A 21,950-nucleotide genomic window follows, 5' to 3' on the forward strand; every position below is an offset into this window, starting at 1 on the left:
CCTTGCAGTGCACGACGACATTACGGCCGGCTTCGAGGTGGGCTTGCATCTTGCTCACCACGGCGTGGGTGTCTTCCAGCGACACCGGCGTCTCTCCATCTGCGTGGGAGGTACGCGTAATATATTTGTTTGTTTGTGAGTGCGTGTGTGCGTGATGCGTGTTGCGTGTGCGGCTGGAGTCCGGCTCACCGACGATGGGGAAGTGGATGACTTCAATGCCGTGTTCCCGGCACGTCGCAAAGAGGTGCTCGATCTGGAGCTGCGTGTACTCAAAGTCTTCCAGCAGGGACACCAGCACCTCTATCCCGTGCGTTTCCCTCAGCACCCTGGTCATCGAAACGGTCACGACATGAACTCTCGATAACGTCAGTCACGACCATCATCACCATCGTCCACAGTAACATCACCACATCGACTCGTTTACGTACCGTACGTCGGTGGCCACGTCGCGGTGCCAGTTGTTGCCCGTAGGGGTGTTCTCCTGGAACTTGCCCGGCGCAAAGGTCATCCCTGCAAGACCCGTGTGGCCCAGTGGTCAGTCACCTGGCCCGGAGGGAGAGGGGGCGAGGAAGCTTCTCTGGGTACCGAGCTTGCCCTGGGTGGGCAGGTCGGCCACAAAGTCCACCTTGAGCGGGTGGCTGTCCGAGGTCAGTATCTTCTTGGTGGTCATGTTGCCTTCCAACTTGTTTGCTTTGGTCTTGTTTCTTTTTACTTTTGTTTTTCATTTCATTTTCTTTTTCTACCGTTCTGAATTCGACTTTGTTTATTTTCGTTCCATTGCACGGGGACAATGCGCACCCGAGCTCAGGCATTCTGGCGGTCAGCTGGCACGGCGGGGAGGAAGGAGTGGAGCAGGTAGTGCTGCTGATTGGTCTGATAGCACGTCCCGTTTCGCGCCAGCTGCACGCGCTCCAGGGCCTCCTCTCCCGACACCCCGAGCGCCTTCAGGCAACAGCCGGTTATGAGCCCTGTCCCCCGCCCCAGCCATGGTGCGTGAATAACATCATCACACCATTCATTTCTCAGTTCACAGACCACATTGACGGTAGGCATGCGTGTGCGTGTGCTGCGTGTGTGTGGCGTAAGATTGTACCGGTGCGGCCCAAGCCAGCCTTGCAGTGCACGACGACGTTACGGCCGGCTTCGAGGTGGGCCTGCATCTTGCTCACCACGGCGTGGGTGTCTTCCAGCGACACCGGCGTCTCTCCATCTGCGCAGAGGTACGCGTAATATGTATGTACACATCGTTTGTGAGCGCGTGTGCGGTGGTGCGTGTGCGATTGTGTGTGTGTGTGTGTGTGCGGCTGAAGTAGGCTCACCGACGATGGGGTAGTGGATGACTTCGATGCCGTGTTCCCGGCACGTCGCGAAGAGGTGCTCGATCTGCATGTGCGAGTACTCAAAGTCTTCCAGCAGGGACACCAGCACGTCGGTCCCGTGCGTCTCCCGCAGCACCCTGGTCAGCATGGCGGCATGTCCGCTCTCAATCGTCAGCCCGACCCTCGTTGCCATCAACGTCGGCATTTGGCAACGTTGACGTACCGTACGTCGGTGGCCACGTCGCGATGCCAGACGTTGCCCGTAGGGGTGTTCTCCTGGAACTTGCCCGGCGCGAAGGTCATCCCTGCAGGACCCGTGTGGACTACGTGGTCAGCCGCTGGTGGGGGGGGGTAGGGAAAAGAGAGAAGCTGCACCGAGCTTGCCCTGGGTGGGCAGGTCGGCTACATAGTCCACCTTGAGCGGGTGGCTGTCCGAGGTCAGTATCTTCTTAGTGGCGCTGGTGGTGCTCATGTTGGGCCTTGGCTTTCAGTCGTCAACAACTTGCTCTCGGCTTCCGCCGTTTTGTTGTGTAAGTCTTCAGCGAACCCCACGCGCAAGCCTACTATTGGTTGTTGAAAAAGAGGGTATTTACAGTGGGTTGGTGGTCCTTACTCTCTTTTGGGACTGTACAGTCGCAAGATGTCGCCAACGGAGTAGTTGTGCCAGCGGGAACCAGGTCCCTTAGTGGCGCTGCTCGCTGCTCTGGCCTGGTGGTGGCTGTTCGGCATCGCAGTGGGCGCCTACTGTCCGTCGTTGTCGGAGACACAGCTGTAGTGCCACGTGTACGATCGCTGGTGGTGGGTCGAGTACTGACCACCAGTTGGAGGGGTGCAGCACACGACCCTGGACGCTGCAGCGTCGGTGCTACCCAGGCAGGGATTGAACCCGCAGAGCTGGGCCACGCGGCTGTTGTGGTGAAGCAAGCACGCCTCGCTGAGCTGTTGCAGCGCCAGCTCGGCAGTGCGGATATGCGACAGAGAGTCACCCTCGCTGGCGCCGGCGTAGGCGAGTAGCATCACTCCTGCTCTGGTGTCCATGATCTGCAAGTTCTTGTAGTTGTGTTTGTTTGTTCTTTCGACTGGCCATGTTGAACTTTTATTTGTCACTGAGCCAAGGCTGACAAGTGCCAAAAAGGCACTCCTCCCTTCTACTTTGAACTTGAAGGGCTTGACATGACATCAACTGGTTACTGGGGGCGTGGGTTGGTTGACGTTCATGCCCAGAAATGGTACAAAATGTGGAGCGATATGGTATGAAGCCGGTTTCCTATCTTGGTACTTCTTCAAACTTGAGCAAACGTCTTTTCCTTCAGCAGAGACAACCGGCAGGGGGTGATAAGCATACTGTTCTACAAGGTCGAGCACGACTCAACACAGCTACGACAGGCACGTCTTCATCCGTTCCGATTCCCTCTTTCAACTGCTGCAGAATGATGCTGGAAGACTTCGACGACTGGATCCCAGGGCCTCCTGGCGACAAAGTCAAGGAGAAGACCACAGCAACAACGACGGAGAAGAAGAAGAAGAAGAAAAAGAAGAAGTTGAAGAAGCCGGGGGAGGAGAAGACACGACGCAGCGGGAAAGGCTCTACGCCAACAACAGCCGACAACCAGGAGGCCAGCCCCCTCTCAACATCACCACCAGCTTGTTATCCGGAACCTTCCACTTCTTCTACGTCTTCGTCGATGTCGACACCAACATCGCCCCTAGTCTCCAGGAGGAGGAAAGATGCGCTACGGTGGTCCTCCAACGAAGTGCCCACCAGAACAGGGGGGAGCGACATCGTCAGGTCGAAGGTGGACCTCCTGGGCGATCTGGACTCGAGCGGAGAAGTTGAATACTACGATGTTTATGATGAAGGCGAGGGAGAGGGCGAAGAAGAAGAAGAAGAATGCAATGGGGCTTCGAGGAAGTCGGGCAAGGCCATATCGGCCCCAGATCTGAGCAGAGCGCGCAAGGTCGAGATGGTGGTGAGCAAGCTCTACGAGCTGGGCAACGCCGCCCCACAAAACAAGAAGAAGAGGTTCCTGCAACGATTCGGAATCCTGGGGGATGTGGAGGTACGATGACGCTGACGATATGCTTCTTTATTCATTCCTATATCAAATTCACCTTCTTGCTGACCGGTGTAATCAGCAGCAGCAACAAGAGGAGCTCAAGTACAAGCAACTCAACGACGAGATCCAGTCGCTGTCGCACGAGCTGGCGCTGTCCCCTCGGGGCAGCCACGCCTCGCCGGTGCTCTCGCTCAAGGCCATGAAGCTGCTGGGGATGGTCAACCTCGACGTCACCTCGGCCGGGCGCTGGAATCAGGACGTCGACTACGACCTCGAGGCATCCGACGCTGGCGGGTCCTCACCGCCGACTCAGTCATCGCCCAGCTCATCAAGCTCCACAGCGACGAGGAGCAAGCCGGCGCCGAACAACAACACGGCCGTGCCCCTCAAGGCGATGAAGATGCTGGGCGTGATGGAGGGCGCCGGCTCGAGCACCAACGGGAAGAAGAGTCGGTCGGTCATCCACCGCGGTGGCGATCGAGGACCCTCAGCAGCTGCCGCGGCCTCCACGCCACTTAGCAACAGCGGCAACAACGGCCAGCTGGCGGCCGACGACGAAAGCACCAGCCCCGAGCCCGTGCTGTCGCCGCTGGCCATGCTGCTGGACTGGAAGGGCCGGCGGGGCCGGTCGAACAGCAAGGAGGTGTCGCTGCTGGACAGCCTGACGTCGTCATCGTCTTCGGAGTCGGAGGCGAGTCCACACACCGTGCGGGTGAGGCGCGCCCGCACCCTGAGCAAGGAGGAGCTGACGGACTCGAGCATCGTGCAGGACCGGGACATGCTCGACCGACGAGAGAGACGAGCCAGAACGCTCAGCAAAGGCATCTGACACATGTCGTTGTAGTTGAAGAAACGAATGAAACACTTTGACCTGTAGTCTACCATGTCCAGCGCGCAGGGTTCTCCTGCGGGCCACCTGCCAGCACACAGCTATTAGCGTGCGCACTGAAATAGTACAGTGTCTACGTAAAACAAATGTTACGGCCGAAATTTCAGGTCAAACTGCCCGAGCGGGTCAGCTTGTGGGCGTCGAATGGCCTGACATTTCCCTGGGACTTGCTCGTTCACGGTGCAGCTCCTCAACACCTCCGTCGTTCTACCTCTATCCCCTCGACGTCTGCGCTCGAGCAGAGGAAAGCTTCTTATCTCTCGGCACGGAAGGTGGTTCGCCCGCCTCCTTTCTTTCATTCCATTCACGCATCAGATCAGGAACGAGGATTGAGCCAAAGTAGTAAATAGGGGGAAGGCACCCCTTTTGAGAAGGAGAGAGCACCTGTACCATCCTCATCTCCTTGTCCATTTCAGCATGCGTTGATCGCTTTCTGACGAGTAGCGGCATTTTGTGAATGCAGCAAATCGATTCTGCAGAGCCCGGGCAATGACTAGACAAGAAGAAGGGAGGCGACCGAGCCCCGGCGGCAAGGATGGACACGAAGGCTCAACGTCTCCACTAAAATCATCCAAGGCCGAGTTGGCTGAAGCCAAGGCCCGTGGCGAGTCTCCGACATCATCTCTCACGAGCAGCCCCACCAAGATCCATATCGCCCCGAGTCCCGAGAAGAAGAAACTGCCCAAGATGAAGATGATGAAGCAGGAGGTGCAAATGGAGAAGAGACAAGACAAAGACAAAAACAAAAAGAAACAGCAAAGAAACGAAGAAACGACCGCCAAAGAGGCCGCAGACGATCGGAAAAGTGACGGCGAAGAGGTCGAGGATGAAGAGGAGAAGAGCAGCACCGAAGAAGAGAGCGAAGAGGAGGTAGACAACAACAGCGACACGACCGGCCCCGTGGGCTCCGCGGGCGGGTTGTTCTTCCTGCGCCGGAGCCGGCGAAAGACCAAGGCCCGACAGCAACAGCAGGAGAAGGAGAGGGAGAGGGAGGTACGCCGCGGCGAGAAGCGCCAGCAGCTCATCAAGCTCAAGCGCCTGGTCGAAGGCGACGCCGCGCAGCCTGTCGAGCTCGAACTCCCCGGCAGCGGCGAGCAGCGGGAGCGCAACGTCGAATTCGTCACGAAGAAGGCCGCCGCGCTCACGAAGTCCAAGGAGGACAACGGCGACGAGGAAGACGACGGCGAGGAGACCGCAACGTCGAAGGAGCGGCGGAAGAACAGCCTGGGCTCGTTCGGCTACGGGCTGTGGGTGCCGCCGTCGGGTCGCCGCCGGGCCATGACCGACTCGGAGCTGGTCATCACCGAACACCGGCCCGATGGCGGTGTCGCCGATCTGCCGGCCATGCGCCGCAAGGGCTCGCTCACCAAGGGACCCCTGGTCACCACCTTCACCCTGCAGCGCAAGGGCAGCGACAACAGCAAGTCGCCACCGTCGAAGAAGGAAAAAGAGAAAGAGAAAGAGAAAGAAAAGGAGAAGGAGAAAGAGAAAGAGAAGGAAGAGAGGAGAAGGAGCGGAAGAGGAAGCTGAAGAACCTGTCGCGATCGGCGCCGGTCGGCCCAGTGCTCTCCTCGGAGGAAGACGACGAAGAGGATGAAGAAGAGGATGACGAGGACTCTGAAGAGGAGGAAGATGAGGAGTTTGGAGAGGACGATGACGAGGACGACGAGGACGACGAGGACGACGAGCGCGCTTGCCGATACAACCAAGACACGTCTCCCGCCTTCCGCAACGAGGGCAAGTCAAGGGAGGCACCCGCAGCAAAGACGAAGAGTTCGTTCCGCGCGCCGCCTTCCTCGACCTCGTCTGTACGTCAATCTCGCGTGCACACAGGTGCATGGCCCGCCGGCAGCCTCGCAGCGCGTTGCTGACACTCTTTCTTTCCTATCTCTCACAATTGCACGCTGCAGTGCTGGAGGCCAAGGACCTGTTGGTGCTCAACAAGCGGGCCATGCGAAAGCTCTTCAAGCACAAGCTCTTCGCGCCCTTCTTCACCGTGAGCGTGGGCGAGAACACCACCCGCACCAAGCGCACCACCATTGCCAGCCCGACCTTCAACCACCACCTCACCTTGTACGCAATTGTGCTGTGCTGTGCTGTGCTGTGCTGTGCTGTGCTGTGCTGTGCTGTGCTGTGCTGTGCTGTGCTGTGCTGTGCTGTGCTGTGCTGTGCTGTGCTGTGCTGTGCTGTGCTGTGCTGTGCTGTGCTGTGCTGTGCTGTGCGACTGATCTGGTCGAGCGTCTGCAGCGTGTATCAGGAGGGCGGCGAGGTGGAGCCCACGCTGTCGGTGAAGCTGTTCTACCGCTGCCGCACCAAGGCGCACCGTGCGCGGCGGCTCCACGTGGGCACGATGGAGGTGCCGCTGGCCCGTCTGGCCGCCGGCAAGACGCACGACCTGTGGCTGCCCATCGTCCCCACCTGCGACTACCAGCTCCTATGGAACTGGCAGAAGCTGGGCGACGACGCCAGCAACGACGCCCGCGATTCCCGGGTCGCGGCCAAGAGCAAGGACCGAAGCCGTACACGCCTCGGCAGCATGCACATGACCGTACGGCCCGCCCCGGCCATTGCCATCATTCCGACTAACATTTTGTTTCATTTCAGATACACACATCGCTGGACCAGAGCGCGGGCGCGCTGAGCGCGTTGGGCCTGCCCTCGCTGGCGGTGCCGCTGCGGTTGCAGGTGGGCGACGTCATCCTCTTCCACTGCTCCCAGCTCGCCTCGCACGGCGCCAAGCTCGCCACCCGCAGCCGAGTACGTGGCCACCAACCAACCTCCAATCAATCACTCCTCAAAGACCAACCAAAAATCAATCCGTTGACTGTGTTCGTGCACAGTGGGACCACGTGGCGATGGTGGCCAAGCATCGGAAGCGCGAGGGCCTCTATCTGTTCGAGGCCACGCGAGACGGCGTGCACCTGTTCCACCTCGACCGACGCCTGGCGTTCTACCTGGAGTCGCGCACGGAGCTCGGCGTGCGGCGCCTGCGCACCGAGCGCACGGAAGAGATGGAGGCGGCGCTGCACGAATTTGTGGCCGAAGTCGATGGGCGACCCTACAAGACAAACCCGCTCGAGCTGCTCCGCGCCTTGCGCGACTCCAACGAGTGCGACAACCTGGACACCATCTTCTGCTCGCAACTGGTACTTGTCGCACGACACGCACACGCACACGAACGCAACACACGACACACGACACACGGCACGACCACGTGAGTAATTGGGCTGATGAGGTGGCGCTGGCAATGCAGGTGGCGGCGGCCTACCAGCGGATGGGCATCCTGTCGCAGGAGCTGTGTTCGAACAACTACCTCCCGGCCGACTTTGCGACGGCCAAGATCAGCGACCACCTCATCGGGGCCGAGCTCGACGAGGTCGTGCTCGTGCCGCCCGTGCGTCAGAAGGGGAGCCTCGGCGACGAACAGCCGTTCGGGAGCGGCGTGGGCGGCAGCGCGCCGGGGAGCTTCCAGATTGGCAGCTTCCCCTTCTGAGCCTCATGCACATACATCCCCACACATCTATATAAATATAACATATGCACATACTCGACCCCTAAGCCACATTGCTCGCCATTGATTCGAGAAGGTGCTCCAAAAAGTTTTGGCGCCAATACAGATAAAGGGCGACAGATTCAATGTGGCTGAGATCATGGCGGACGAGCTAATAATGCACACCCCAAGCCCACCAGACGCTGGTATGTTGCTTATGGCATCCATCCGCGGTAGGCGACTGGCCGCCACCAAGCTGCTTGGGCCAGACATTACGAAACTTCAAATTGAGCATGTGTTATGTGCTCACATGCTGTTTTTACAACACTTGATCTTCTCCACAATCTCACCTGCACCATCATGAAGCATCATAGGGAAGTGGTTCAGTGCCAACAACAGCAACAAGAGAAGCACAGAAGAAGAAGAAGAGCGTACAGGCTTCTTGAGGGTTGAGAGCTTCGAAGGTGTGGGTGACGTTCTCCTTGCCCTCCTCCTCGAATGTGAGCGTGAACTGGGAGGACTTGGTTTCGGACACCTTGGCCTCCACCACGTTCTTGATCAACTTCCACGTAGGTTGCTACATGCCAATAGCAAACATAGAAGATGATGAGCCATGAAGAACAGAAATGGTCCAACCAACCAACAAAAAAAGCGGGCGTACGCTTCCGCTGGGTTCGCCGCTCTTCCTCTTGGATGCGTTGGTGATCCTATCGCGATCGATGCCCAGCACCCGCTCCTGTTTGATGTTGAACTTGGTCATCTTCGTCACCTCGTATCTCTGCACCATCCCCACAACACAGTTTACGTTTTTAGTGGCGCTACACGCCAACACTGGCTTTCGTGTTGTTCGGGAGGGCTGAGGCCCAAGCACCTTGAGCCGGAAGGCCTTCTCCTTGTTCCAGAAGGTGAAGGAGGGCTTGCCGAAGGGCGTGTCCCGCGACTCGTCTTCCTCCTCGTCGTCATCGCTGGGCTCCTTCGAGTCGAGCATGTTGACTTGCGACCGGAACAGGGTCGGTATCTGGCCATTCAATTCCGCCGCGTTCAGCCGATCGCACACACCGCACACACCGCACACACGCGACCGCACACCCACACTTACCTTCTTGCCGCTGGACAGGGGGCCGGGCCGGGCTTTGGCGGAGCTGCGGACGAGGCTGCTCGACGAGCGCGAGCCGCGGTACTTGGAGGCCCGCTCCTTCTTGACCAGGGTGAGCATGTCGCCCGGCACGTCGGCCGCCGGCATGTCAAGCGGCAGCGGCTCGTCCGAGTTGATGAGGTGGAGCGCGTGCTGGGTGTAGTCCATCGATGACTTGGTGCACACGCGCCACAGTATGTCCTTCAACTTCAGGTCCTTGCCCTTCTCAAAGGTCTGTGCGTGTGCGTGTGCGTGTGCGTGTGCGTGAGCAGTCGCAGGCGTGAGGTGGTGCGTGTGTGTTGCCTACGTCAGCAACTGGAACAGGAGGAATGCGTGGGCTGTTCCAGGCACCTGGAACTGGTCGGCGCCCATGGCGACGCGGAGGAGGCGCGGCGAGCTGATGCTGGTCACGGCGCTGGTGCTGGTGCTGGCCACGGACTTGACGAAGAGCGGCGAGTCCACCATGCAAAACCGCAGCTGCGGGAAGCGTTTCACCTCAACATCGGCATTGAGCTCTGCATTGCAACGAGGTTGCAGGTGAGCGTCATTTCCCAACATATATAACATATAGTCTACATATAAGAAAATATACATTGCAACAGCAGGGGTGGCCGTACGCGGGGTGTCGTAGTCCGGCGTGCCGTCGTCTTCGGCGATGCGCAGGCTGTAGGCCTGCGGGTCCATGTTGAAGGGCATACCCACCTCGCTCGCCTTCCGCCGCACCTCCTTCAGCACCCGCTCCACCGTGGCCCCTGCCCACTCGTCGTGTAAGAACGAAGAAGCAGAAGAACGAATGAGAATGGTGGCGAGAACCTTCTGGCACGCGAACCCGCAGCGGCGGGACCTTGGCCCCGGTAGTGGTGGTGCAGCAGACGTAGATCCCGACGGCCAGCGCCGTCTCCCACTGGCTAATGGCGGCGGACAAGAACGACTTGCCAGCCGCCGCAGCGCTTGGCTGCGGGCCGGCGCTCTTGGGCAGCTGCCCGGACGCGCCGGCCGCTGGGGGTGAGGGGGTCAGGCTGGGGCTGGGGCTGGGGCTGGGGCTGGGCCGCCCGGCCGCCATCACCACCTCCTCCTTGGCAAACTGGAGGCCCTCCTTCTTCTGGGCCGCGGCTGGCGCGTGGCCTCGGCCCTCATCGCCCGCACCGCCCCCTCCGGCCCCGAGTCGCAGGCCGCTCTGGCCCGGCGGCTGCCGCTTGTCGCCCACGGGCGCGGCCTTGTCGCCCGGCGCGCCGGTGTCCTGGCCCACAAAGTCTGGCGACTCGGCCACCATCACCTCCCCGACCACGCTGTAGACGCCGTCGTTCTTGCTGGTGACGATGTTGTTGGTGGGCCGATTCAAGTTGTTATTAGCGGCGGCGGCTGAAGACGATGTAGAAGACGAAGATGAAGAAGAGGGGCCGCGCTTGATGTGTTTCTGGTGCTCGGCGTCGTCGTTGCGCCAGGCGCGCTCGTCCCTGAGGTAGTCGAACATGTTGGGGTGGACCAGATCGTTCTTGTTCTTCATGAACTCCTCGCGGTAGAGCTGTTCCTTCATGGGGTCGTCCTTGTAGTGGACCTTGCGCCAGTCCTTCAGCACTCGCATCACCGTCGGGAGCTCACCAACCGACAACATCTGCAATTTCTCTTCTCCTTCTTTCTCGCTAATCTTTTGTGGGGGTGTTTCGTGAGACAAAATACTAAAAAATAACATAGAGTTACCTGGTAACCACGACATTCCAAACCAGGTCCATCCACATTCTCCGCATTCCCCGTGGGTCGTGGGTCGTGTTGTGTGTCAATGAAGGGCCTGTTTATTGGGCCGGAGGCTCGGTCGAATCGCACCTCTCGAGAACGTACAGTGTTATTCGCATCTCGTTGAGGCCCATCAAGAACTGCGCAGCGGATGGTGGCGGTTGGAAAGCGAGTAAAGCAAAGCACCAGAAAGGAGGAGGAAGGGGCACGTACGCTGTGGGTCTGGACTGTTCGCCACAGGTGCGTGGCCTTGGCCACCACGTTCGTCATCAAGTCATCGTCCGCCGTAATCAGCAGCGCTTTCCTACATCCCGCCACCAGTCAGCACACGCGACACGACACGACACGACAACACGACACGACAACACGACACGACCAACGACACGAAGCAAGCAACGATTGGCGTACCCCTGCAACTTGGTGACGCGTGCCAGTTCCTTCAGAGCCAATGGATAGAGGACATGATTGCTCTGTTTGGTTCGAACCAAATGAAACAATAATAGGAATATTAAAAAATAAAAAATAAAATAAAAAATCATTAGATCAGTGAGGGCACGCAACGCATCATAGATGGCAAGCGGTGCAGTGTACTTTGGTGGAGCCGGAGCGAACGCCGAAGGGGAGATCGGAGATGACCACGTCGACGAACGACGAACGGATCGGCAATCGCCGCACGTCCCATTGTACAATGTCGACCCAGGGACACCGCGGGGCGACTCGCTCCTGTCACACGCACGCGTAGCAAGCATTGAGTGTTGTGTGTGTGTGTGTGTGTGTGTGTGTGGCCAACAGCGGAAATGAAAGCAAGGCGCGTACATTGTAGAGCTGCAGGTTGTTGACTGTCTTGTTCACTTCCGACTTGGCACGATCCGCGCCGATGACGATCGCCCCCGGTTCAATCGCCGCCGCGTGGATGGGCAGGGTACCCACCCCACAGAACGGGTCTGCGCGTCACACGTAAGACACACGACACACACGGCACACGGCACACGACACACACGACGCACACGACCAACGACACGGCTCGCGTGTTGTGGGAGCAAGTTACCCAGCACCACTTGGCCGGGCTTGATGTCAGCGAGCAGGATGAGTGAGTTGGCGATGGTGGGCGAGAGGGCCGTTTTGCCCAACAAGGTGACGAAACCCTTTTGCCTGCGCCGCTTCTTGCGGCCGCCGGGATGACCCGCATAATTCGAATTGCCGTCCTGGGACGCGTTGGATGGGTCGTCAGTCATCAGTCGTGGGAGCGCGCGCGCGGCACACACACACACCACAGCACACGCACGGCACAAGGAAAGAGCGGGAGTACTGTAGGGCGGTGTGAAAGGGAGACGCCAAGGATCATGTCCGCTTTGATGACGTTGACGTAGACCTCGAGTTCGTAGGTCTTGAGGGAGACCTTCCAGTTGGGGAATCGGTCCACCATCCCAGCGCCAACCGCTCTGTGTCACAGCCCAAGGCCAAGCAAGGTCAGGCCAATCGCGATCGCGTGTAAAACGAAAGAGTACAATGACGATGTTGATGATGGTACGTCGTACCCCGCGACGGCGTGGGATTGCCACATCTGTTCGCCCCGGCGTCGGCACGAGCAGCGGAACTGCGGCGCAAACGAAGTCGAGCTCGAGAGCGCCGTCGTATCGGCGTCGGCCGCCGCCTCTGCATGATCGACTATATCGGCTTCATCTGTGCTGGTGCTGCTGGTGGCCCGGCCCAGCTCTCGAAAGTGGCGCGTCCACACGTGCAGGGCCTGGTCCCACTTGGCCGCGTCAAGGCGGTCGCGTACGTGGTGTTCGATGGCGTCGAGGCCCGATTCGTCCTGCGGGAGGCCTACGATGTGGTCCAGGAAGACGAAGACGGTCTCCACGGTGAGCAGCCCGCCCAGGAACGCGGTTCGCGCCCGAATGGCCGAGATCGCCTCGCAAGTGGGGAGATGGAAGAAGATGAGGCCGCTGCCCTCTTGATAGCGGACCAATGTATCGACCCATTCGTGCGATTCCTCGGGGGGAGGGCCGGCATCGACTTTCATCTCGGAATCGCCCCCCATCGCCACCCAATCGCGACGTAATCGCGATTTCAATTCATCTGCCGCGATGAATTCGAGACCCTCCGTAACCTCGCCCAAGTAGAGCATCGTGTTTGGTGGCGGCGGCACTCCTTGCCTCGAGCCGTCATTCCCCAGATCAACGAAGAACTTTGACTCATCCAGCGCCTCCAAACCTCTCTTCATCTTCACAAAACAAAAGATAATTCCTATTTTATGGAATTAAAATAAATAAATTGCATTTGAAGATGAAGCTCAATATGTGTCAATAAAGAAGAAGAAGAGGTCTAGAGTCGCTCGTCGGGGTCCGAGTCGTACAGATCGTAGCCGTCGACGTGGACCGCGGACGCCAGCGAGCTCAACTCCTGGTTCATGCGTCGGCGCCGGCGCACGGCCAGCACGACGACGATCACGGCCACGACCAGCACCACGCAGACCTAATTTTCAATTTTTTTTAATGCTTAGCTATGAATTCCTTGGATAGCGGAAATGCCAGGGTTTGTTTTCTTTTGAAAACCGGGTCCGGGCTTCGCGCCTTTTGCATCTTCACAACGCCACGCACACAGGGCTGAACTCAAGCTGACGCGAGCGAGCCGCGGTAGAGACGAGGGACGAGCAAGGAAGATGGATGTCTCAGTTTCCGAGAAGAAGCTCTTCCAGTTTGGCGAGCCCGTGGCCCTCGATCACGTGCTCATGACACCATCCGACGTCGAGGAGCCTCCTACCCGCATGTACGCGGCGGCGGGAGACTTTTGGAGGAAATGGTGTCCCCCTGGCCTAAGTGAATCGCCTGTCTTGGGTCTCAAGATTAGCCCGCTCATCGAAACCACTGGTTCGTGAGTTGATTTGCTTTTCCCCCCCCCCATTTCCTCTCTCTCTTCCCTACTGGCCTGACATCTCATCTCTTGGATTGATTCCACAGCCGACAGCGTGGTGGGGAACCGTTTGGCGGCCATCGAAAAGCAGATGAAGGCCCTACAGGAGAAACTGAACGAGGAGACCCAAGGCCGCCAGAACATCCAGAGAAAGGTAAATGCGCTCGAGAACGAGAACGTAACCCTCAAGAGGAAGGTCGAGGGGCTCGAGAACGAGAACGTAACCCTCAAGAGGAAGGGCGAAGGGCTCGAGAAGAGGGTCAAAGGGCTCGAGAACGAGAACGTAACCCTCAAGAGGAAGGTCGAAGGGCTCGAGAAGAAGGTCGAGGGGCTCGAGAAGAAGGTCGAGGGGCTCGAGAACGAGAACGAAACCCTCGAGAAGAAGGCCGAAAGGCTCAAGAAGGAAACTGAGGGACTGCGAGAAGGGCTTGAGAGGACAGTCCAAGATTGCACGGACCTCCAGCACAAGGCAGGTGCGCTCGAGAAGAAGCTGAAAAAGACTAAGGCCGCCTTCAAGCAACTGAAGCGGGGATGCAATGGGGGACTCCAGGCGATGGAGGAGACCCTCAACGAGTAGTAAGTAGCACGAGAGGAGAGCGCATCCATTTATGTGTATAAAAAGAGGGGGTGTGTACATAAAAATGAATATAGTGTTTAGGTCAAGATGCCCATGAACGGCAGGGGCATGTGCATGTGCAGCGATAAAATGGCCGAATAAATAATAAAAATAAATAAATAAATTTACTCAAGAGTAAATGAGTTACGTCTCGTCGATGGAACGCTTCCACAATTGTTTTAACTATTTATTTTCCTTCAGAAAAATAAATAAATAGTTAACAGCCCCGGAAAGTTGTCCTTTTTCTCTTTAATGCCCTTGCCACAGTCTTGGCGTGCTTGTCTGGCAGGGCAACAGCAATTGGCCACTTCATCAGGTAGTCAACAATGATGCAGATCCATTGGTTCCTGGTGTTGGTGGGGCTGAATGGCCCCATCAGGTCCATGCCCACCCTCTCAAATGGTCAGGACACCACCAGCAACAGCTGAAGGAGTCCTGTCTTGCCTGAACATGGGCCTTTCTTCTCCTGGCAGTGACCCACTCTGTGATCTGCTTGAGCATCCTCAGCCACCAGTACTTCTGGCAGATTGTCTCACACATCTGATTCTGACTGCGGTGACTGCCAAGCAAGTTGTCATGATGTGCATGTAGAATTGTCTCCACCAGGGCAGCCAGGATTGCTATTTTGGTCATTGTCCTAGTGAACTCCACTCCCTGTTGTGGCCAGATGTGGTGATGGAGCACTCCATTGACCATCTCACACTGCTCTGCCTTGATTTTGACCCACTGTGTGGTCTGGATGTCCCAGGGAGTTTGTTGTCCTCAAAAACTGGATGATGGCACCCATGAACTTGTTGGTGCACTGCTCCCACTGGAGTTGGACCAGGAGGGAGTCAATACCAGGTGGCACCCTGATGGCTGTTGGTCCTGAACTGACCTGTGCCCTAGTTGTGCTTCCTGCCATCTTGTTGATTCAGCGCCATCCAGTCTTCTGATGGTGGCCAGTTGTTCTCCCAGTCCTCATCCATTGGCCAATCAGGTGCTCCTCACTTGGTTGCTGTAGGGGTCTGTTGCCACAAGCCACACAAACTCACATCCTGCAATGGCTGCATGCCTGGCTGGTTGGGACCACTCAAGGCAATGCACACCATGTTGGTCTCCTCCATGTGAAGTACTGGAGGATGGGTAATGGTGTTGGCATTGGCAGTGTGCCCACATGATACACCACTTTGAACTTGTATGGCTGCAGCTTCATGGACCACCATGCCAGCTGGCCCCTCAGCTCCTGGGCATTCATGAGCCACTTCAGCGCCACATGGTCAGTGACAATGAAGAACTCAGTGTGCAGGTAGAATGGCTGCTCAAAGTTGGGGAACACCAGCACTGGGGTGACATAAGCTGCTTCTTCAGCTGATTGAACGCCCTGTCACACGCCACCACCCACATGAAGTGTGATGTTAGCAGGCCTTGTCATCACCTGGATGGCATGTAGCTTCTCAGGGTTGGCCATGATACTGTCCTTATGCATGATGTGCCCTAGGAACAGCAGCTCATGCTGGCAGAAATTGCACTTGCTGGGCTTCATGTACATGGTTGCTGCCTGCAGCTGTTGGAACACCTCCTGAAGGTGCATCTGGTCCTCAAAAGTCCTGGAGAACACAATGATATCATTGATGTAGACCAGAGTCAACACCCAGTTCAGCCCAGACAGCACAACATCCATATCCCACTGGAAACTGGCCAGCATGTTGGTGAGCCCAAATGGCATCACCATGAACTTGTACATCCCATGCTGCATTGTGAATGCAGTCTTCTTGATGTCTTCCTCCTGGACTGGTATCTGCCAGTAGCCACTGACCAGGTCAAGGGTGACCGCCACACCAACTTCAAAAGCATGTCCAGGATCACATCCACCTGGGGCAGCAGGTAGCTATCCTTCTTGGTCATGCAGTTGAGAGCCCAATAGTCAATACAGAACCTAGTCAAGCCATCCTTCTTTGTGACCAGCACCACCAGCAACACCCATGGCCCCTTCAACAGCCGCACCACTCCAGCCTCAAGCATCTTGGATATCTCAGTGGACTGAACCACCATCTCCTTCAGCAACACTTGACACAGGTGACACTTGACAGGCTGGTGGCCCTGCAAGTCAATCTCATGGGGTGCATGGTTGGCCTGGCCCAGGCACAGGAGCAACAGTGTGAAGACATCACAGTTCTCAGTGAGGAGCACAGTCAGCAATGCAACCTCCTCAACAGTGAGCTCCTCATCCACCCACTCCACCATCCATCATATGTCATCATCCATATGAGGGGGCACACATTGACATCACCCACCAACAGTTGCCACAAATCCTGAAGGCTGCCCAGCACCAGCACAGGTTGCACAGGGGTTCTGGGAGTTGGTCCCCCTGCCATTCAAAGGAGTTCAGGGTGTTGGAGATCATGATCAGCAGCATGGTGGAGAGGCAAAGGAGGTCGCAGAATCATTGCTTCCCAGTCCACACTGGCACAATGATTGTGGCACATGCTTTCTGCCAGAGGAGGAGGCATAGGACCCAAGGGATGAGGGCAATAGGGGGAACTACCCAGTTGTTCTCACCACACCAGTCCTGGGCAGTGGCATCAACTGCCTCCAAGCCTGCCTCCCAGAAGCAGCTGTTGAAGTGGGGAAGACATGAGTTTGCTGCCATGGCCATACAGTCAATCATATGGGGACCCCACTTCTTGTTGATGAGTGGAACAGGTGGCAAGCAATGGCCCACTCATGCTGGGGGTAGCTGAGGTAGTCAGCACAGTTGTTCTCCACGCCCAGGAGGTGGATGGCCAACAGGTGGATGCCATGATGCTCACACAGGTTGAAGATCTTGCACATCATGTGGTTCATCACCTTGCTGTGGCTGCCCAGGTGTTTGATGTACATGACAGCAGTCACATTGTCACACCAGAGAAGGACCCTTTGAGGAGGGGAAGGAGGGACTTGATGGCATGGTGGACTGCCTTGAGCTCCAGCTTGTTGATGTGATGGCCCAGCTGCTTCCACCAGCCCATGGAAGTAGTGCTCAAGCCCTTCAGGGCTGCGCCCCAGCCACCAAGGGAGGCATTGGTGTCAAGAACTTCATCAAATGGATGCAGTGTTGCCACCCTGCCATCCCACTTGGTGAGGCTGATTGACCACTCCTTGAGATCGCAGACCACAGCTGGTGTCAGTTGGATCTGGCTGTCCCAGTTGTTCTGTTTGCTGATGTTGCAGAAGAGGTTGTGCAGGAGTAGTTGTGCAGGGAGGACTGCTCTGGCCAGTGACACACAGTGGCCTGCCACTGCCATGGCTTGCTGAACTGGGACTTGGTGGTGCTTGTGGAAGTGGAGTAGCAGGTGTGTGATGTCATGGCGTAGGGCGTGGGACTTTGCTGCTGGTACCTGGAACTGTGGCTCTGAAGTGGTGTTGATGATGAGGCCCAGGAACTCTTTTGCTTGACTGGGCTTGAGTGAAGACTTGTCCCAGTTGACCACCCAGCTGAGGTTGGCTAGGGTGGAGAGGGTTGTGTTGTGGGCTTGGAGAGCCTCCTCCTGGCTGTGTGCCATCACAATGATGTCATCCATGTATGTGAGGCAGCAAATGCCTTTTTATGTGAGGATGTTTGTGGTGGTCTTCACAAAGTGGGTGAAGATCCAGGGAGAGGTGTTGAGGCTGAATGGACATGCCTGGAATGTGTATTAATGGTGGCGCCACTGCAGGCTGAGGAGGAACTGGTGCTTGGGCAGCACCTTGACATGGTGGAAGCCATCTCAAAAATCCAGTGTGATCAGCCAGTCGCCTGCCTGGAGGAGGGGCGCCAGCTTGTGTAGGCCACTGAACTTGAACTTTGGCAGCTGGATGTAGCAGTTCAGAAGCTTCATGTTGATGATGAGCCTGTGCTTCCCATTCTTCTTTGGGACAACCCCAATGGGAGAGAGGAAGGCTTGCTTGTGGGGCAGGAGCTCTTGAAGGGCTTGCTCCTGCACCAGACAGCTGATCTCATTCTTGACAAACTCCTCCTGGTCTGGCTACAGGTGGTGGTTCTGAAGAGTGTGGAGGGCTGGGAGCTGCCAGATTGGCAGTGGTACGCCCAGATGTATCCAATGCAGGAGGGTGGGTGGGGTGCCTTCCACCAGCACAGCCACCAGTGGCACCCCACCCACCCTCCTGCAGGAGTGGCTGCACTGGTGGAAGGCACCCACAATGGGTGTGCTTGGCCCAGTGCTGGCTGGAGGTGAGGTGGGTACTGCCTCTGCTGAAGCACCTTCTTCATCCACATGTGGTTATGTGCATGGAGCTGTGTGTGCATACCCCACAAGTGCTGCAGCAGAGCTTCTCTCCATTCACCCAGGTGGAGCTCCTCAAGGACTATGGTGCATGCTGTCAGGAGAAAGGTGAACAGGTGTGCCCTTACTATTTCTGTCTCCTGCTCCTGCACAATTGGGCGGGCCTGCTGGACAAGGATTTCCTGGTTAGCTGTTTGTGCAAGGGACTGTGGCCATTTCCTGTGCTGAGTTGGATGACTTCAAGGCAGAGATGTGTGAGATGATTCTCAAGATTCTTGAGTGAAAAGATGCTTGTAAAACCCTGGGGTCGACCACCAAGGGTTCAGAGACCTCCTCCACCACACCCCACTCCCCCCTCTCTCAAGGTCCTTCCCCACTGTTGTCATCATCATTGTCACCATCATCACTGTTGTTGTTGTTGCCATCATTGTCTGCTGCAGCACTACTGATCATGCCAGCCCAGTCAACTGCCCTGACCCCTCCAATTGCGCCAGCCCAGCCAATTGCCCTGCCACCCATGGTACCCATCCCTATCACTCCAAATTTGGTGTATCCCAAGCCCATCACCCCCACCCCATTTCCAATGTCAGCGCCATGGACCTCAACCCCTGTCTTGAGCCACTCTCCCCTTGATCTGGGTGTGTGGGAGCGGTACAAGGCCATCCACAAGAGTGTGTCTGGTGTATCCATGGCAGTGGGCGTCTCCTTCCTGAAGTCCTCCAACATTGGTCTCTTGAAGGAGGAGAAGGTGCTGGTTCAACAACAACACAACACATTCAAAATGTTCAAGGGCATTCTTCAGCTATGCATAGTGGCCAACAAGCAAGCTTCCCTGATGTGCTGGAAGCCTTCAACAACATCACCACTGCAGCTCCTCCTCGAACCACACAAACTGGAACTTGACCTCAGGGGGTGCAGTGTGAAGCCACACCAATGCCACACCCTCCAGGGCAGCTATAGTTTGGGCTAGGAGGGTCATCTCATTCCACCCCAACTGCACACTGCATAGTTTGGCCTTCAAAATCCAGAGATGGACATCTTCACCTTCAGCACCAGTGAATACCAGGATAGGCCATACAGGCAAGTGAACAAACCCCAGGATCTTGACTAGCATGGACTTGTTCATCTTCTCAGCCAGCGTCATGTAGGTCGACCAGGCCGATGGGTATGTTGACACCGCGGCCACCACCGCTGCTGACGATGTAGTCTCCGCCGCTTTAGCTGCCGTTGCGTCACTCAAACCTGAGGTCATACTTGCCAAACTGACGGTGAAGCTGGGCTTGGGGAGACTGCTGTCTTGCTAAGAAATGAGTTGTCGCCTGGCATTGAAGACATCATCTCCAGCACCTTGACGCCCGCCGCCTCCACGTCTGCTGTCTCTTCAAAACTCACTTTCTCCTTACCCTTCTGCGAGGCCACCAGCTCCGCCCGCAGACCGCTGATCGCCTTAGACACCCCTTGGAACATCATCTTCATCTCGGCCCTCATCACCTCCCACCAATCCATAGGCCCTGAAACTGCACCAGTCCCCGCCCCTGCGCCCAGGTCGGGAATGAGATCCGTCATCACCATATGTGATGGCCGCTGAATAGCCGGCCGCAGGGTCGATCACCACCACCACCACCACCACCACCACCACCACCACCACCACCACCACCACCACCACCACCACCACCAACACCACCACCACCACCCCACCCACAGGCGGGCCAAGGCCCTACCCCACTTTTGGGTGACCGACCGGAGGGAGACTGGTGGTGTGTTGTGGTCAGCCTCATAGAGGGCTTCTCTCTCACAGAGGAGATCCTGTCTGTGCTGGGCTGCAGTCTTCTTGGTCTGGGCTCTTGCAGTGTTGGCGGCCTGTCTCTCCTTGTGGTGCTTAGCTCTCTCTTCCTCTGAGAGGGACAGGATGACCCTGAGCAGCTCATTGTTTCTTCCCATGCTCTTCTTCTTACCTGTGTTTGATCAGGGTCATTAGTGAGGTGGTTTTTTGCTTCTGTTTGGTGTGGTGGTCTGGTACTGTTGAGGGTGAGGGCCTTTTGTTGGTGTTCTGGTAGGAGGAATCCAAAGATGCTCACTGGTTTCCTGAGGGTGTCCTTGTTCTTGAGGTGAGTTACATTGATGAAGGGCTGCCATGTACTTCTTGATGATGTGGGCGATGTCTGATCTCTTGATCCTCATGTAGTTTGAGATGACAACCAAGTAGAGCTGGGCATTCAGGTACTGCCACCATGGTTGGATGCAGATGTCAACACTGTGGATGATGAAGTCACACTGGAGTTGCAGTTTGTCCACCTTCTCCTGGTCTCTGAGGGTTAGCTGGTAGGTTGCTGTTGAGTAGAACCTGAAGTCAAATTCCTCACTGGCTAGCTCTATCCCCTTCTTGGCAACCACCTTAATCACCTCATTTTTTTCAACCACCTTCTTATGGTCCTTGGGGAGGCATAGGGTAAGAGATAGGTTCTTCCCAGTCATTCCTTCTTCCCCTTCTTCCTCAGGTCCAATCTCTGGCATTGGTCCCATGGAGACCCTGCCTTAGCCAAGGAACTCACTGACATGTTTCTCAGTTCTGTCCAGCTTTAGAAGGTCAATTTCAATGTAGAGGGTCTGTGTTGCATTGGAATGGATGAATTGGTGTAGGTCATACATGACTCCCATCTTCTTCAGCTTCTGGTCCATTTTGTTCACCTTGCTTCTCAGGAGCTTGCTGATGATGAGGTAGGTCTGATCAGTGGGGGTCATTTCTTGATTGTGATTGTCCTTGCTCATCTACCTCATCATAGATCTGGTTCATGGTGTGTTTCATCTGTTTGTTGGGTCTGTCCATGCAGTGGGGAAAGATGAAGATTGTCCTTGTTGGGTTGTGGCTTAATTTGGTTGTGGTGTGTTGTACAGAAAAGGAAGGTATTTTTAAGAGTATATTTGTAGGTGAAACCTGTGTTGCATCTTCATGTGGCAGGTTGAAGTTGTGTGCGTGTTGGGAGGTGGGTAGGGTGGGGTTTGAGTGGGGTGGTCTTTTTTATTTATTGTGTGTGTGTTCAAGTAGGGGTTTCTCAGGTACATTCTCTTTTTTCCATTGTAGATGGGTTTCTTCTGCGGGGCGAGGCGCATACAAGTGATCGCGATCGTGATTGCTAGAAGGATTGCTAGGGATACCAGTGGAACGGCTGACGTGGCCGCAACCAACTTTGGCTTAACGAGCACGTTGGTGCGCTCGGGTGTGGACTGGCCCACACCTGCGAAATTGATCTCTTGCTTCCTCGTCCGCTACATCTTTTTTTTTTCGGCCGATAGTATTCTTTTAGTTTTTCGCCAGGGAAAAGTGGTTTTCTTTATTGCTCAACACGTGAAGCAGTACCCAGCAAATTTCGGCGAGCCTGCTTCACGTGGGAGAGGGTGGGCGAAGCGTATCAAATGGATAAAATCTTTGCCAATCAGGCCCTCGATTTTGAAGATTAAACATGTCGTCCGTTCGCATTGTTGTCTCAAAGGGTGGTCAATGAAAGATGATGTTAACAAGCCCACAAAAACCCGAAATCGTCATATGATT

At 56.4% G+C, this 21,950-nt stretch overlaps 10 protein-coding genes across 10 annotated transcripts in view; 3 read left to right on the top strand and 7 right to left on the bottom strand.

The window, feature by feature from the left end:
• The window catches only part of ACA1_285340 (DnaJ domain containing protein), a gene marked incomplete at both ends in the record, with an annotated part of 1,151 nt that extends 481 nt beyond the window's left edge, over positions 1–670 (bottom strand). Inside the window, 4 exons of the mRNA XM_004344878.1 lie at positions 14–99; positions 190–326; positions 429–510; positions 586–670. Coding sequence (XP_004344928.1) covers positions 14–99; positions 190–326; positions 429–510; positions 586–670 — 390 coding nt within the window. The remainder of the gene's footprint in view (positions 1–13; positions 100–189; positions 327–428; positions 511–585) is intronic.
• Positions 671–804: 134 nt separating this feature from the next.
• Positions 805–1,791, bottom strand: ACA1_285450 (dual specificity protein phosphatase; the record flags this gene model as incomplete). Its single annotated transcript, XM_004344879.1, has 5 exons — positions 805–968; positions 1,094–1,210; positions 1,320–1,456; positions 1,543–1,624; positions 1,695–1,791. 5 exons carry the CDS (start codon positions 1,789–1,791, stop codon positions 805–807), a joined length of 597 nt encoding a protein of 198 aa, XP_004344929.1.
• A 1,492-nt stretch (positions 1,792–3,283) lies between these two features.
• ACA1_285460 (uncharacterized protein) lies at positions 3,284–4,205 on the top strand (the record flags this gene model as incomplete). Its single annotated transcript, XM_004344880.1, has 2 exons — positions 3,284–3,379; positions 3,459–4,205. 2 exons carry the CDS (start codon positions 3,284–3,286, stop codon positions 4,203–4,205), a joined length of 843 nt encoding a protein of 280 aa, XP_004344930.1.
• A 747-nt stretch (positions 4,206–4,952) lies between these two features.
• On the top strand, positions 4,953–7,758 carry ACA1_285470 (uncharacterized protein; the record flags this gene model as incomplete). The annotated part of the gene is made up of 7 exons (XM_004344881.1): positions 4,953–5,645; positions 5,678–6,038; positions 6,176–6,338; positions 6,513–6,813; positions 6,870–7,022; positions 7,106–7,411; positions 7,519–7,758. The coding sequence occupies 7 exons, from the start codon at positions 4,953–4,955 to the stop codon at positions 7,756–7,758; spliced, it is 2,217 nt and encodes a 738-aa protein (XP_004344931.1).
• Positions 7,759–8,061: 303 nt separating this feature from the next.
• Positions 8,062–10,505, bottom strand: ACA1_285480 (uncharacterized protein; the record flags this gene model as incomplete). Its single annotated transcript, XM_004344882.1, has 8 exons — positions 8,062–8,105; positions 8,191–8,332; positions 8,417–8,533; positions 8,627–8,773; positions 8,855–9,124; positions 9,242–9,405; positions 9,508–9,642; positions 9,704–10,505. The coding sequence occupies 8 exons, from the start codon at positions 10,503–10,505 to the stop codon at positions 8,062–8,064; spliced, it is 1,821 nt and encodes a 606-aa protein (XP_004344932.1).
• Positions 10,506–10,683: 178 nt separating this feature from the next.
• Positions 10,684–12,755, bottom strand: ACA1_285490 (the record flags this gene model as incomplete). Its single annotated transcript, XM_004344883.1, has 9 exons — positions 10,684–10,764; positions 10,838–10,928; positions 11,033–11,094; positions 11,216–11,347; positions 11,441–11,568; positions 11,673–11,829; positions 11,934–12,066; positions 12,163–12,539; positions 12,594–12,755. The coding sequence occupies 9 exons, from the start codon at positions 12,753–12,755 to the stop codon at positions 10,684–10,686; spliced, it is 1,323 nt and encodes a 440-aa protein (XP_004344933.1).
• A 534-nt stretch (positions 12,756–13,289) lies between these two features.
• Positions 13,290–14,117, top strand: ACA1_285500 (uncharacterized protein; the record flags this gene model as incomplete). Its single annotated transcript, XM_004344884.1, is given in 4 exon segments — positions 13,290–13,497; positions 13,588–13,823; positions 13,838–13,883; positions 14,014–14,117. 4 exon segments carry the CDS (start codon positions 13,290–13,292, stop codon positions 14,115–14,117), a joined length of 594 nt encoding a protein of 197 aa, XP_004344934.1.
• A 1,025-nt stretch (positions 14,118–15,142) lies between these two features.
• On the bottom strand, positions 15,143–16,382 carry ACA1_285510 (pol polyprotein; the record flags this gene model as incomplete). The annotated part of the gene is made up of 4 exons (XM_004344885.1): positions 15,143–15,163; positions 15,322–15,519; positions 15,574–15,936; positions 15,978–16,382. The coding sequence occupies 4 exons, from the start codon at positions 16,380–16,382 to the stop codon at positions 15,143–15,145; spliced, it is 987 nt and encodes a 328-aa protein (XP_004344935.1).
• A 644-nt stretch (positions 16,383–17,026) lies between these two features.
• ACA1_285520 (uncharacterized protein) lies at positions 17,027–17,698 on the bottom strand (the record flags this gene model as incomplete). Its single annotated transcript, XM_004344886.1, has 2 exons — positions 17,027–17,329; positions 17,516–17,698. 2 exons carry the CDS (start codon positions 17,696–17,698, stop codon positions 17,027–17,029), a joined length of 486 nt encoding a protein of 161 aa, XP_004344936.1.
• A 1,842-nt stretch (positions 17,699–19,540) lies between these two features.
• On the bottom strand, positions 19,541–19,876 carry ACA1_285530 (uncharacterized protein; the record flags this gene model as incomplete). Its single annotated transcript, XM_004344887.1, has 2 exons — positions 19,541–19,621; positions 19,655–19,876. The coding sequence occupies 2 exons, from the start codon at positions 19,874–19,876 to the stop codon at positions 19,541–19,543; spliced, it is 303 nt and encodes a 100-aa protein (XP_004344937.1).
• Positions 19,877–21,950: the final 2,074 nt, after the last annotated feature.

This window comes from Acanthamoeba castellanii (genome assembly GCF_000313135.1).
Source record: "Acanthamoeba castellanii str. Neff unplaced genomic scaffold scf7180000084776, whole genome shotgun sequence".
In the NCBI taxonomy this organism is placed as follows: Eukaryota; Discosea; order Longamoebia; family Acanthamoebidae; genus Acanthamoeba; species Acanthamoeba castellanii.